The 15270-nt window shown below is 37.6% G+C and overlaps 1 protein-coding gene across 7 annotated transcripts in view; it reads right to left on the bottom strand.

Annotated features, from left to right (window-relative positions):
* Nucleotides 1–7776: 7776 nt before the first annotated feature.
* Nucleotides 7777–15270, bottom strand: part of LOC132143940 (SH3 and PX domain-containing protein 2A-like) — an 85741-nt gene continuing 78247 nt past the window's right edge. For 4 of the 7 annotated variants that reach the window (XM_059554592.1, XM_059554597.1, XM_059554595.1 and 1 more), the window contains 6 exons: nucleotides 12601–12718; nucleotides 11910–12289; nucleotides 11638–11652; nucleotides 10793–10842; nucleotides 10580–10699; nucleotides 7777–10215 (listed from right to left, as the gene is read on the bottom strand). In XM_059554592.1, coding sequence (XP_059410575.1) covers nucleotides 8260–10215; nucleotides 10580–10699; nucleotides 10793–10842; nucleotides 11638–11652; nucleotides 11910–12289; nucleotides 12601–12718 — 2639 coding nt within the window. In that variant the 3' untranslated portion in view covers nucleotides 7777–8259. The remainder of the gene's footprint in view (nucleotides 10216–10579; nucleotides 10700–10792; nucleotides 10843–11637; nucleotides 11653–11909; nucleotides 12290–12600; nucleotides 12719–15270) is intronic. The other 3 variants (XM_059554594.1, XM_059554599.1, XM_059554596.1) reach the window with 1 other exon arrangement.

Here is a 15270-nt window from a genome sequence, read left to right as displayed (position 1 = left end):
TCAACGGATAACCTTTCTGGGACTCTTGCGCGATGACAGCAAAACTTTATCTCCCGCTCGCTCAAGTCTATCGCGTCATGCGTGCGTCACTTCAAAGCGGGTCGCACAGTGATGGTGAGCTTGTGCCTCAGACTTTTAGGTCTAATGGCAGCGGCATCCCCAGTAATCACCAGTGACCTGACTTGACTCTGGAAGGTCAACGGTAACTAGTCCAGACTCTGGAGGGTCAACGGTGACTAGCCCTGACTCTGGAAGGTCAATGGTGACTAGTTCTGACTCTTGAAGGTCACCGGTAACTAACCCTGACTCTGGAGGGTCCACGAGCACCTGACTCGACTCTGGAGGGTCCACGAGCACCTGACTCGACTCTGGAGGGTCCACGAGCACCTGACTCGACTCTGGAGGGTCAACCGGAACCTGACTCAACTCTGGAAAGTCAACTGGCACCTGACTCGACTCTGGAAGGTCAACAGGAACTAGCCCAGACTCTGGAAGGTCAACGATGTCTGACCCTGACTCTGGAAGGTCGACGGTGACTAATCCTGACTCTGGAAGGTCAACGGTGACTAACCCTGACTCATTTATGTATTTCATTACTGCATTCACTGGGAAAAGAGCATAAAGTGCTGAAAGGATGACAACATTTCTAGGCAAAAACAGAAACCAGTTAGCATTTTAGCATGTGCGGTTCAGGCCTTAATTCTGTAAGTTTTTTTTTTGGACAGGTGTTTGGTGACTGACTGACAAAATGACTTAAGATATTTTCATTCTTTATTCTACTACATAAAATACAACTGTAATATATGCTACCTTGTGTTTTTAAAACTTGTCTTGAAAAAGACAAGTTTTAAAAATCATCTGGTAAAAATAATGCAGTTGGCTATGTGACTGAGGTTTCGGGGACATGAAACATCATCAAACCGACCGGGAAAACTCATCTACGCTCCAGTCTGCTGTCAATTTATTTCTGCGCTCTTGCAAACTATTCTAACTTAAACTTTCAGGGAAAATGTTCTTGAAATAAAGACTCAAATATTTGCTGGAAGCATAGTAAATGCTTAAATTATGCAACCATGGTTAGTTTATAGCACATGTTTAGCTTTTTACATCTGCCGATTGTATAGGCTTCAAAATTAGTTGCGTTATCATGATGATCAAAACTTAAAAGACTAGTAAACATTTATTAGCATTGAGCTTATTTTCTGCATTAATCCAAAAGTACTATATGCATACAAAGCTAAGTAGCCTATATATATTTACTGCAGCAATAACATGAGTTATATTAGCATGCTAGCCTTTATGGTAGCTGAGCATAACCTTTAGTCAATACTATCCTATCCTAAATCATTCACATACCCTCTTCATATATGTGAGTGCTGTTTAGTTATCATCTTAGAAATGAATATGGTTATTTAGTGTTTTTCGATTAAAATTTTATCCAGACATTTTGGCAGTCCAATTAAATAAGTCAAAACAAAAGGATAACAATCACTGTAATTTTGCTCCAGTATTTCATATTGGAAAAGGAAAGAAAGCCGTTGTAGCACTGCGGGATATTGTACTCAAGACATTGTACTTATTGTAACAGTTTTTCAAATAGTGGTAATCAATGCCATGCCAACAGAAATGTGCATATTTTGTGTAAAGTATACGTACTACATACTGCAGAAATGGTAAAAGTAGTAGGCCTATGTTAATATGCTATTCCGGAAAATACTTGATTTTCTTTTTTGCTTTTTGTGAATTATCAATGCTCTGTCACGTTCAAATGAAAAAGACAAATGGTGTGTTGAATTTAGATACATGATCTCTAAATCCTTGACTGTCTAACACCTGACTCCTAAGTCTCTGCATATAAATCTATGAAAGATGAATGTTCTTTGCCAAATGTAGACCAAAGCATGACCGTAAGATATAAGAACAAGGAGGATACATTTTATTGTGTTTTCCTTTAGGACAATGCAAGATACAATGTACAGTAAACATAAAAAGGTACAAAAACAAAATGCAAAGTAAAAAAATGCTGAAGCTGTAGACCTTTAGATCTTTAAAAGAAATGCATACAAAATGTAGATTTGGCTGCACGCTGAATAATATCAATGCAAGGCCTTTTCTCAATATGTCCAAGAGTACACTTGTATATCTTATGACAAGAGGGTTATGCAAATATCTAGCCAAACATTCCTTAAATCCAATGGACCGTAACAGAGAAACATTGTTATTTGATACATTATAAACATTATTATTTATTATAGGCATCTTCACTTCCTGTCTGAGAATTCAACTTTGTTTGAAAAATCACTTGAGGAATACTTTGAGTACTTTTTTTTTTAAATAGTCCAAATACTGTCCAAGAATACATGCTATACAGATCATATTTAGAAAAAAATGAATGAATAAGAACCCTTATAAGCAGTCTGTTAAGTGGATGCGTGATGAAAGCAAACCTCAATTAATGTAAAATTCAATGTGACGCTCATCAAAACATTCTTGTAAGCAAGATGTCACTGGCCCCACGCTGTTTTTCGTGACTGTTAATTAAGGGGAGAAGAATGGTAATTAGTGCAGACAGCCGAGCAGAGACAGGGACAGAAAACAGTAAGAGATTAGACCGTGGCAGCATGTTCCCTTTTTGCACTTGTTCACATCAAAGTGAACACATAAAGACACCCTGCCGCCTCACACCAAACACTGATGCATCTGATCAAAAATGCTAATTAACACAGAAAAAGATAAATAAAACCTACCAAACTCCTCTCAAGCACTTCATACATCACAGCTAGCACACATACAACTCTCTCCACCGTAATCCATGCATAAAACAGGCCAACTTTCTTAAAATCCAGGTAAGGTCACATGAAATATTAGTCAAATTATTGATAAAATGTCTCAAATATAACTAATCACAGGGTACTTCCTGTATCTTTTGACAAATTCATTTCCATGAATTTTCCACCAATCAATCATTTCTCCAAATAAATGTTTTCATCCATGAGTTTTCCAGGCTGGAAACTCACAACTGGTTTTCCAAGCCATGTAAATGACATCCGATGCAATCGATCACATACATTCTTACAACTTTTGTTGTACACCAACACGACATTTAGACGCCTCAGTAAATCAAGCCATTCGCTGACGCAGGAAGCTCAAATGATTCCTCTTGAAGATGTTAATACATCTCGACATGCTGTGAGCCATTAAAGACACGATCAATCTATCTCGGCATCTGATCCGAACCCCCGGCAGCTCGACATCCACAATCAGTGTGACATTTGTATTCACGGCGCTCTTCTCAAGCATCTGTAATTAACCGAGCACTTGGGTAATGTGGTTTCACATCACGCTTGTACTCCTCACACTGCGCGGTGGGTGTGCTGGAGACGAGTGGTCCTATTCTTTTACACATTCTGTCAGCAACTTTTTAATTGTTATAAAGACGTTTGCAGCAGCGGCGAGCTGGGGTGGATATCCATTTGCGAGTTTCTAAACCTCAGCATGTGTACTCAAGCACTAAGGCTTGTTTTGAGAAACAATGGCCTTGGGGACAAGGCTGCTCGCTTGAATTAAGTTGCAGTCCGTTTTTCAACAGAAATAACTAGTGTGTTTCAAGAACACTGCGCCTCACTAGTTCTGTTATGACAATGCAGTGCCGCTGTGACATCATAATGAGCTGCTGCTAGCGGGAAGCTTCTCTGAAGTGCTAATTATCGTAAAAAGACTTGCTTTTCTTTCCACGGCGAACACTTCTTCTAGTCCATTAGAGTGGATTAATCATGTCTAACCTTACCTGACTGCATTCTCTTCTAACCAGACATATAAACAAACATTCCCTCTGTTCACCTTCACTTTCCACCGTTTAAAAACTCCCGTACACAAACCACCACAGAATACACCAAACAAACAGGAAAAATACACCCACAGTCTTATTTTCGTAAAGTAACATTCTTCTATTTCGATTCAGGAGCTTAAGGGATGTTCCAGGTTCAATAATACGTGCCTTGAAAACCAACCAGCCATTGCGATTTATAATGATAATAATTTGATTTGGAAATTTTCATACAATCTGGTTGGATAGGTTTATGGGTGGATCTTCATGCTTTTGTTTACAAGAGCATATGTACATTTCAGTATGAATTTCAATCACATGGACCATCGAAATCACGAAGGTGGACCTTCATGCTAACTTTTTTCTACAAACCATTAGTTTCCATACAAATCATGTCATACAAATTCACTGATTTTAGAATACATGAAGGTGGATCTTTTTTTCTTCTTAAAATCATACAAATTCATGGATCTTTATGTTGGAACTTCATGTGTCTATCCTAAATACATACAAAATCACTATAACTCATGAAGTAGTTAAATATTTCTCAAGAGATTTGTTTGGTTGAAATCATTTTCAACATCATGCCACAGAACCTGGAACATTCCTATAAATGTATCCCATACGTTCTTCCATATAAACATAAAATCTTAATATTTAAATGGGATCACACAAAAGGAAATCAGAAAAGAAAAAAGCATTAAGCAAGAAACTACAGCAAACCTACTGTACATCAGAGAGGGCCTTTTTTTAAATTAGAAAAGGTAAAGACATTTCAACTCTCATAAAAACTTCTCTTGACCAGAAACTCATAACGCTCCTCATTTTCAACCAAAGTGAAAATCTCAGTTCTTATGTTCAAACTCTCAGTAAAACCATTCCAATTCAATGGCGTCATAAGTTCACATAATGAAATCAGACGGGAAGAGAAGCAAATATATGCAGCCCACACTATTTTAAGGTGTGGAAAGTTAAACCGGTATTTTAGAATTAATCTAAAGCTAAAAATGAACTTGTTAGGAGACTAACCAAAACTGAAAAAGAAATCTGTCAGTGTTACAGTATGTAAGTCGATTGGGATTTAGGATAGAGTTTGGCATGGTAACAGTGGAATGTAGCGGGTGGATGTAGAGAAGTTGGCAGTGTGTGGTGTGGTGCTTATATAGCTGCTGATTTGCCCCACCATCTCAAATTTGTAATTTGACAGGCTGATCTGTCAAATGCCTCAGAGAATTAGACATGCCCGTGCTTCCCTATTATTATCATATTGATTTACCATGGGTCTGTGAGGTCATTAAACCCCTTAAAGCAAGATGCGGTTCAGTAGGTAAAAAGTATGAATGCAGAAATCAAGTCATGGTTGGCTGGCAGACTGAAGGTGTTCATTTATCAGGGCATTTTAACATTCAGCATAACATACTGTATTTGAACACACATTGATATATTTTTACTTGGATGATTAAAAAATAATAATAAATATGGGACAAAACCAGGCATTATTTGACATAAAATTATCAGAATTTTAAGTAAAAACAAAGATTTCTCCAATGCTATGGTTCTTAATCGTGAGATGCCTGTTTTTGTATTGCACATTTCCTCATTCCATCTGAGTAATGTCAAAAGTGAACAGGAGAAAGATAAAGAAAGAGAAGGAAAAAAAAAAGAGTAAAACAAAATACTGAAAAAAAAGTAAAACAAAATACTGTTCCTGAAAAAAAGCATTAAAATTTAAATAAATAAAGAACACATAATACAAAGCTAGCAGATACACAAGTGATATAAGAACTAGTTTGACACTTAACAGTTCCCTTGTAAATTGTATAGGCGCAAATTAAGAAAAAGATGATTGTTAATGGAGCTTAGCAACATCCATCAAAAGCGCTGCGCTGTAGTGAATCAACACATTTCTATAATGCCATCGTCAAAAAGAGAGTTGCGAATGAGAGTGCAATGGCTCGATTTTCATTTTCAAATTTGAAAGTTAAAAACAAAATCACAAAAATTAAACTTTAAAATCCCATTATTGCATTTATTTATTTATTCTTTTAAATGATTGCATTTAATAAAACAATAAAATCAAATTTGGTCCAGTCACAATTAGGGATCCACATATATGCTATATAACTACAGAGCCCTGGTGTTTTTATTATAAAACTTTGTCATTTGATCGTTCCCAATTACTGCTGGCTTTTAATTAGAATTGATAGATTAATAATCAGATTTTTTTGTAATGCCAATTTTAAAAATAAAAATAAAAATCTGGGAGTGATAGGATGATGTTACATGATGGGATGATGTTTTTTTTTTTTATAATCTGGCATTATATGTGGATATAACGAGAAAGGAAGTGTCCATAGTTGCTAAAGGTGCAGCAATCAGCTTGGTTGAAAATGCATTTCTGATTAAAAAAAATATATATATATATGTGTGTGTGTGTGTGTGTGTGTGTGTGTGTGTGTGAAAGCATGTCCACATAATGAGAAAAATGTTCACAAGAATTGTTTTAAAAAATCTGCTTCCAATTTTAAGAGTGTAGGAGACATTATTCATCTGCCTAATTAACAGAGGCCTACAGAAAAAATTATCTTGGTAAAAAAAAAAGCTCAGAATATAGTAGTAGCCAATTACTACAGAACTACCAAGAATTTCAAGTTTTAAAAGAGAGTGACAAATTACAACTAAATGGCATCTTCTCAATACAGTATTAAAAACTTTTTTTTAATTTAAAAATATAAATACAACAAAAAAGAAATTAGATGCTGATGAAGTACACTGCCTCTTTAAACCAGTGCATTCAAGAAAAAGCTAAAATGCATTGATTCACAACTAAAATGAACAACTTCATTCATCATTACTGTCCATGTGTGATCACACAACAACCAACAAACAAGACAAAATAAAAAAATTCTGCTTAATAGAATATAACTGCAATCTAGCAGGTAATTAAAGTTTTAACTGTTTAACACTAAAATACTGTCCAGCAGAAAACTAAATCAAAGTAGTGTTAAACTCATTTAAGAGCTCACACTATTCATTAGAAAACATATTTCAGCAGTCTTGAACATCAATTGTTTGATGCTGTTAGTGAATATTATTTGACTGAACAAGGGGAAGTAATCATTATGAGCTCAGACATCTATAAAGAAGAGAATTAGATATTGGACTATGGACTAAGATAAAGTTTGTGAATTCATTTTAATATCTTTGTTGAAAATGAAACATTATGATAGTAGTTTAAACTGCTTATTGTCTAACTTCAGATTCAATACTGCCCAGCAATATCGTTAATGTAAAAACTATCCTTGCATATTAATGTGCTTTTCATTGTGTTTAAAAAAAAATCAAGTGCTTCCAGATATAACAATTAAATACACTTTGTTCTCAGTTCTGAAACCTCATCTAGGTTTTGCTGAATAAACTGTATTTATTTGTAGCCACAAAATAAATACTAACTCTAAAACAAACTACCGAATGTGTCTGTAAATCTTCTTTGGGGTGTGGTCACATTTTGGGCTCACTACTTCCCTGGGATAAAATGTTGAACAAAACAAAAGATTTTCCAGTCCTGATTTCTTGAATGAACAGATTTAGCACACACAGAGCAGCAATATCTAAAGTCCTGTCCTCTCAAGCTGTCTACCCTCCTAATATAAACAGATGCACTTTGTAAACTAAACTTGGGTTTAAACTTTAAACCCAATAATTAAGTGGGCATTAGGTGATCTATGCATGTAGCTTTCACATACTATTTTGCTTTAAAATGTTTTATTCATTTTGGCCTGTGCATATTTAAATAAATGGGGAAGACAATAGAGACTTAAACATTAACAACCTGCAACAGGATGGTTGACTTGGTGAACTCTTTTGATGTGTTAGGATGTTACAAGAAAGCAGAAATACATCTCTAAGGAAGATATAATGCAACAACATCAACACAAAACAATAAAAAAAGAACAGTTTTTTCTTTGAGCGCACTCAATGCTAAGATAACATTTGAAGTCGTCTTGTTTTTTTGTTCAAAAATTTTTAAACAGGAATTTCTTGTTTACAAGTGCTTAAGATTGGATTCGCACTTTTGGCTATGCACCTATGCTGAAATGATCTTTCTCACTGGTATTTGTTGTAACAAAAATAAGTTTGTTGCTTTCTGTACTTGTAGGCCTATGGCACTAAGTTGAAGTTTGGTATTTTCGTTGCTTCACTGGTATTTGACCGATTCTTCTTAACATTCGGTGAAAGATGTACGAAGGCACCCATTTGGCATAAAGTTACGGCAAGTATTTTGCTAAACATTCACCTGCATTAGTCTAGTTTTAATGTAAACTCCTTTCTAAAAGGCTCTGTCCCTCTCGTTTCAAACCAAAAGTCCCTCAGTCAGTTCGTCTTTTTACATTTTGATTACAATTGTGCATGTTTAAAACATTTTGGGGGAATTACTTTTTTCTCTCCAGGTAGTTAGACGGTACCCAGCCTTTACGTCCTTGTAAGCCATCGAGAACCTGGCAGTACCACCATCCATTTGGATTCTTCTCCAAAACTTCAAGACTAGTGCCCTCTGAGAAACCCATGGTCTCTTCGTCGCCACGGTAGTCAGCAATAGAAATGTAAACCTCTCGAAGGTTGTTGTGAATGAGGTGTGTCTTCTCGATGGGCTTGGGTCTAACTGTAGATATTGGTATTCCATTTCTCTGGGTAATCAAGGGGCTTGAACTTCCGGCGGGTGCTGTAATGGTGGTCCCAGACCTGACCCGTACATCAGTCACCACCTGCGGTCGAACAGTATTGAAGGAGGAGTTTCGCCTTACGCCGCCTGTGGACCTCAAGTGGTCACCTGCACCCAGTGATTCATTTCTTCTCAAAGACCCTGTGTGGATGTTGGTGTCCTTCAGAGGCTGTGGTGGAGATACAAACACTGACTGCGGTCGCACTGCTGCTTGACGGACACCATTCCTCATCCGTACATCTGAACCGTTTAGCATTGTGGTTGGTTTGCTAAAACCCCCTGGTGGCTTGGATGGGATTGGTGGACTAGGGTTGCTCATACTCCTGAGGTTCTGCTGGTTTAGGTTGTTAAGGGCCTGAACACGCTGCTCATTTTTCTCAAGGCTGTTGGACTTGTTGGTGCTACCACGATCAACAAGAGGGCCATCACGGGATTCTTGTAAACTCATGTTTTGGGTATGCTTGACTTGCTCGAAGTAGAAAGTAGGTGCCCATCCCTCATCATCGCCCCAACGGACATACCACCATCCACTTTCCTGCTTCTCCAGTACCTCAACCTCCACACCAGCTGGGAAGCTGACCTCTGAATCTTGGGCCCGTTCGTAGGCATCTGTGGTCCTGTAGAGAACACTTTCATGGTCGGATTCCCCTCCTCGGCTACCTTTGGAATAGACACTGGAGAGATCGGAGGTACTTCTTGAGGAGATCGAATCCTCAGAGGACACAACGGAAGCAGTCTCGGAATCTTCACTACCACGTACTGCACGGATGGGGCCTTGTCGAAGACTTCCAGTGGGCCGAAGCTGGCGGCGTAGGCTGCTGATGTCCATTCTTTCAGTACTTTGTGGCTCTGATTTTGTAAGCAGAGGTTTGGGTCGCACCACTGGTTTGGGCCTGGCTAAGGGACTTTGACCAACCCGGATCTCCACATCTTTTCGCATTACAGGCTCTCTTTTGGGATTGCGTCTTGATTCATCTGATGATGACTTATGGCTGTGTCTCTCAGCACGGCCAAGAGAGTGACTCCGGCTTAGATCCGGCGTTACTTTCCGGAGGGACTTCCCTCCTCCAGAGGAGGCCCCAAAGGGTTTACGACCCAGCGTGAGACTCCTTGGGGTATCTGAATCGCAACCACTGGCAAAGTCATTGGAGGAGAACCTAAATCCTTCATTTTCATAAATGACTTCCTCCTTTTTGACATCCTCCAATTTCTCCAACGAGTTTCTTTTCCTCAAGGGGGAGGTCATCACTTTTAGTAAAGGCGATGCTTTGCCAGCTTGTGCAATTCTTTCGGCAGCTGCTGGGTTGCTTTTTATTTCAAACTTACGGGGCTCTGGTTTTGGGGAATTATTTATTTTTTGTTTTGGAGGATTACTGTCCAGATCTGAGTCAAAACCAATGGCGGGAACATCATATTCTGGCTCCTCATAGACACGCTGAGTAGGAGATTCTGGAGCTTTGGGTGCAGAGCCAGCCAGAGAAGGTGATTCCTCTGAGTCTGGTTTCTTTACTGGTGGAGCAGGGGGTGGAACTTTAGGGCGGGTAAGTGTGCTGGTTCGCCGGCTCAGGTTGGGCTTCTTGCGTTTATCGATAAAGGAGCAGGGTGCCCATCCCTCCATATTCCCGATCTGGACATACCACCAACCACTAGAATTCTTCTCTATGACCTGAAGACCACATATTACGTTTACTTAATACAATGGCATATATTTATTATACAGTGGGTTTCAAACATCACTAATTAACACTAATTAATATGCTTATCTTACAATGAATGTCACAAATTTGTTTGCATTATTAAAGTGTGCATAAAATCCTTAAAAATTCCTAAATATTTCTTTTCAGAAATAGTCATTTTTAATTTACAATCCTGAAAATGTGTATATATTAAGGTTTAAAGAAACACTTTGACTCCACTGTATACAGTATAATTCTACTTTTTTAAATGCTCTCATTAGTCAAAAGATGTTCCTATTTAGTTTTTGAAAAATAAAATAATCACATTTTATAGTAAGAATTTATCTGCCTTACATCAGCCTTTTGTCCTCCACGGAAGCTGATGCCATCTGAGATACTGGACTGAAACTCTGCTATGGTGTAGTACTCCGCTTCCACAGTAGGGGCCTCTGGAGGTTTGGGCAACTGGAATGCCTTGAGTATTGAAAAAAAAGACAGTACTGTCTAATAAGTAAATGCTGCTCTCTATGAATTCAAAATATCAATAAATGATTTTGATCTGATTACCAGATTTGTATCTCTTCGAGGAGGAGGTTTCTGCCTGAGGTTTGGAGATCCTGTCAGGTGAATACAAAACATTTTATTAACTGTCTCTCAGGTCAAGACAGCAAATATTAATTTAGCTTAATCAAATTTAGAACTTGGAAATTAGGAAAGTTTGCAGTTTTCCTTTTCGCCAAAACTTTTTTAGCATTTTCAAAAAAGGTCAAATTGGAGCCAGACTGGATTACAGTGCCATCAGTAATCCTCATTAAGAGAGAAGTTAAGAGACATGTTCCAACACACTCAAGCATGCGTTCACAACAAGCATGTGGGAAATGCAATGGCCTGGTTATGACTGACAATAATGACAGCAATAGCCAGTGAGAAAAAAAAAGTAAAAAAAAAATTGAAGCTTAAAATGAACATAGTCTCTTTAAATGTCATGTTTTGACTTTTTTGTTTTTTAGGTTTTTAGCACAAAGTGCCATGCATACAGCACATCAGTCACTGCAACCTGCAAGTTTTAGCAAACACCAGGAATTTTTGGGATTATATGCCATCTGTTAAGAACCTGTTAAAGTGAAGTAATAGTCTGTTCACCATCCACAACAAAACAGATTTATAAGAATGAAAGTCAAGTAATGTGAGTGGTACAGCACTATGGGAATTATTTTATAAAAATGTTCCAGTTGTATAGTGTACATTTGCCATTAGACAAACAAGTAAGCACAAGAACAAACAAACGGCAAACAAACAGCAGTTGACAGGCTGAATGTTGAGCAACAGAGACAGTGAATGTGTCACTATCAAGGTACACAACACCCGGACAAAATGTTAGGAAACATCTGTTTACCAAAAATAAATGTTACCTATGGCATCAAATCCTATGTGCAAAAATAACAGGAAAATAAACATATTTATTATATAAATTATGGCTATATAATTGTACAATTAAATAGAAAAATAATATATTTAGTTCAATTATAGCTATACATTTTTATGAGAAAATAATATAATACAATTTAATTATAATTATGTATCAGAAACTTCAAGTTTTATATATATATATTTTTTTTTCTAATATTCTGAACATGTGAATGCTGTATACATCTATTTTATCATGTCATAACTCTGTACTCACCTATTTCAACCCTGTGTGGTGCCACCCGGGCTATAGCAGGTGACCCCGGCTCTGCCCTGCTCTTGTTCTCTTGTAGGGCAGCACTAGATCCAGAGTTCATTCCCAAACCAGTGACCACTGTGGGTGCCACTCCAGCCTCTAGGGCATATGGGATAGGTAAACTGATTTCACTTTTGGAGATGTGGCGCTCAGGGCTGGTGGCCTCTCCATCAGTTTGAATGTCCTTCTCGCTTACAGCTTTCTTGTTGAGGAGGTTACTGATCTCCATTATGTTTCCGATGATCTCCACAGGGCCTGTCAGAGTCTTCTTCCTTGGGGAAAGGTCATCTTTCAGTTTCTTCAGGTATGAGGCTGGGGCCCAGCCCTCTTTACCCTGATACCTGCAACACATTAGTACCAGTATTATCTTTCCAGACATGGAAATAATAAATCATTAAATAAATACTAATGAATTGTATAACTCCATGAATTTACCATTCTCATACTGACCACTAGAGGTCAGCATAATGTTTTTAGTAAGATGAAGTTGTAGTGCTATTTACGGACATATTATCTCCCCCTTATGTTAAACTGATGTAACATACACACTGATGTATACGCTCAAACAACTTGTATTTGTAGATATATATCATATTGAGGAAATTGAAAAAAAGATCACATCTTAAAAAGCACCTAGGGCCAGATTGATTACCTGATGTACCACCATCCCTCCAGGTTCTTCTGGATGACCTCCACGGTAACTCCTTTCTCGAACCCGATCTCATCTTTTCCCTGACTGTTATACGCCTGGACAGTGACATATTTCTCCTCTAAAAAGGCAGATAAGGAAAAAAAAAATGAGAAAGGATTTTTTTTATCCTGTACTTGGGCCTATGCCTTTTATGCGGTCTGAAGGACGATATCAAATGGATTCAAATGCTAACGTTCAAACATACAAATTTTAGGACTTTTCATTAGGAAAACAGAGCAGAAGTAAAACCACAAAGTTTGCAGTAAGACCCTTCCAACACTCACCCTTCACCACAGGCAAAATATTAATATTAATATTAAAACTAACGAATCCTCCAGGAGACAGTGGGACTGAAGTAACTAGAGCAACACACCCCAAGACACAATAATAATGGTAAGCCTCCATAGGAAATACCTAGTAGAGTCAATCAATCAGAAGTCAAAAGAAAAAAAAATGCTTTGCATTAGAAAATGTGAACCTTTTTAGGAATATAAAGACTTTTTTCACTGTGACATTATCATGACAATTTTCTTCCATAATTCATCCTAAAATACAAATTACTTCAATGCATCTGGACATCTTTTTTTAAATCAGCATATATTAAAGGTAGGGTATAGGCAATTTCATAGAGGCTAGCAATAGCAATCTAGCTTTGTTTGAATGCATAAGATACCACCCTCTCTGTAAATTACTCTCCAAAGCCATGCCTCCTCCAAAACACTTGGATGAACATTTTATGGTTCTAAAAATGGACATCATCATAAGAAAAATACTTCAATTTCGCATTGAACCCTCCTGAGATCCTATAAAGCACTTCTCTTCCCAAAAAAGCTCACATAAATCATCATTCGGTATTGTTTACATACAACATATCTATGTTTAACATCTACATATCAAACTCTGAAGTCTTTTCCTTTGTGACTAAAGCTTACAGTCTGCTCCGAGCAATGCTATAAATTTAGATTTAGTGAGAAAAAGAAATAGTGCTGATAAAAGATATATTAGTAGTGGGAGAAGTGTTGAAATACATAACAACAACAAAAAAGAGATGACTGTCTAGTATATCTAGTTTTTCTAAGCAGTGAATAACTTAGTCTGCCAACAACAGATTACATGAGGTCAGGGCAGTCACTCTCACACTTAATGTTTTCCCAGCAGCTGACAAGCTAGGAAATCTGATAATTGAACATACTTTACGACAGAGAAGAAACTACCCAGACCTACAACCAACATTAAACTTGATACAGGCATCTCCTTTCGAGTTCCGCAGAAGAAAGTCATAGTGTGGACTGATAAAGACCAACAGGAGTGAGAGATGTCAGGGTAAAAATGCAAGAGCCAAAAAAAAAACATAAAAAAAAAATAATAAATGCCTTAAAACATTTTTTTCACCAGTCAGCAGTATTTGCATGAAGGACTGTTCTGGGTGGTGGAAAAAGTCAGGTGAGTCCAGAACACATTACTTCAGTTTTGCATGCACTTGCGGAGCAATGTACCAACAAAGGAATTTTCTCCCTCAGCCTCTGTGACCTAAAAACCACTGCTATATGTACAAACGAGTTAAAAGAGAGAAAGAAATTGTGGACACAGATCATTCTAACTATTACATTGATCTTTCTGAATCTTGCTTGCTTTAACAAGTCATAAAAGCTAACCAAATGCCAAATGCTCTCTGACTCATTAGTATGTATACAGTAAAAAATAAAACAAATAAACAGGATTAAATGCAGTCACACGTAGCGAGCCAATGACCTACTTCTATACTTTCCACTGTGAGTTTCCAACAACTGCTCCAATGATGCAGAGCAAAGTAAGGGAGAAATAATGAGGGAAAGGTAGCCACAGAGTTACTGTAACAGTGTCACATTCAATCTGAAACCAGAATTTTTTTTCCAAATCTACACAAGTCCCTAATAAAAGATGAGTGAAAAACAATCCATGTAAAATGTTAATCCGATTCCATCCAGCATATCAGTTACAATGATGATTAGCGGTGGTTATCAAAACATATGTTTGACCAGACTCATCCCATAAGACCTGGGATTTTATATCTTATTAGTATCGGGAGATATTCACCCAGTCCCAGACAGGTTATTATTCATCCACCTGCCAATGCATCATGGAAAAGCTCTTTGCATGTGCTTCCACCGATTCCAGATCCAGCATGCTCTACTAAGAGCTATGTTCATGGTATCCATGGTATGTTAGCATACTCCAACGCTACACAAATGGAAAACTGTGGGAATTAAAACTCTAAAGCTTGGAGGTCCATTCATCTTGTGACTCAACATGAAACGGCAGATCTCCAAGGAGACTCCTCATCATACAAACACACATTTCCAGCAAAGGTCTAGACATTAATACCCATTTGAGGTCTGGGTGTTTAGAATCAAACACTGTGATTTTGAAAGGTCAAACCTCATGTGTGATTCAACTCATCCTCTACCTCGAGATTAGTGTTTATGCACTGTTTATATCAATTATTTGACATGTCGCCAAATTAGAGGATGCCAGATCTTATTAAATTCAGCTGAATTCAGCATTCTGAATTCGACATTATGACGTTCTATCTCTGGCAGAACACCAATACAAGAATGATTTAATTTTAAATAATGTTTTTGCCCATTCACT

This window comes from Carassius carassius, chromosome 7 (genome assembly GCF_963082965.1).
Source record: "Carassius carassius chromosome 7, fCarCar2.1, whole genome shotgun sequence".
Lineage (NCBI taxonomy): Eukaryota > Metazoa > Chordata > Actinopteri > Cypriniformes > Cyprinidae > Carassius > Carassius carassius.
The sequence above is the reverse complement of the archived record's forward strand: the minus strand, read 5'-3'. Positions and strand labels throughout refer to the sequence as shown.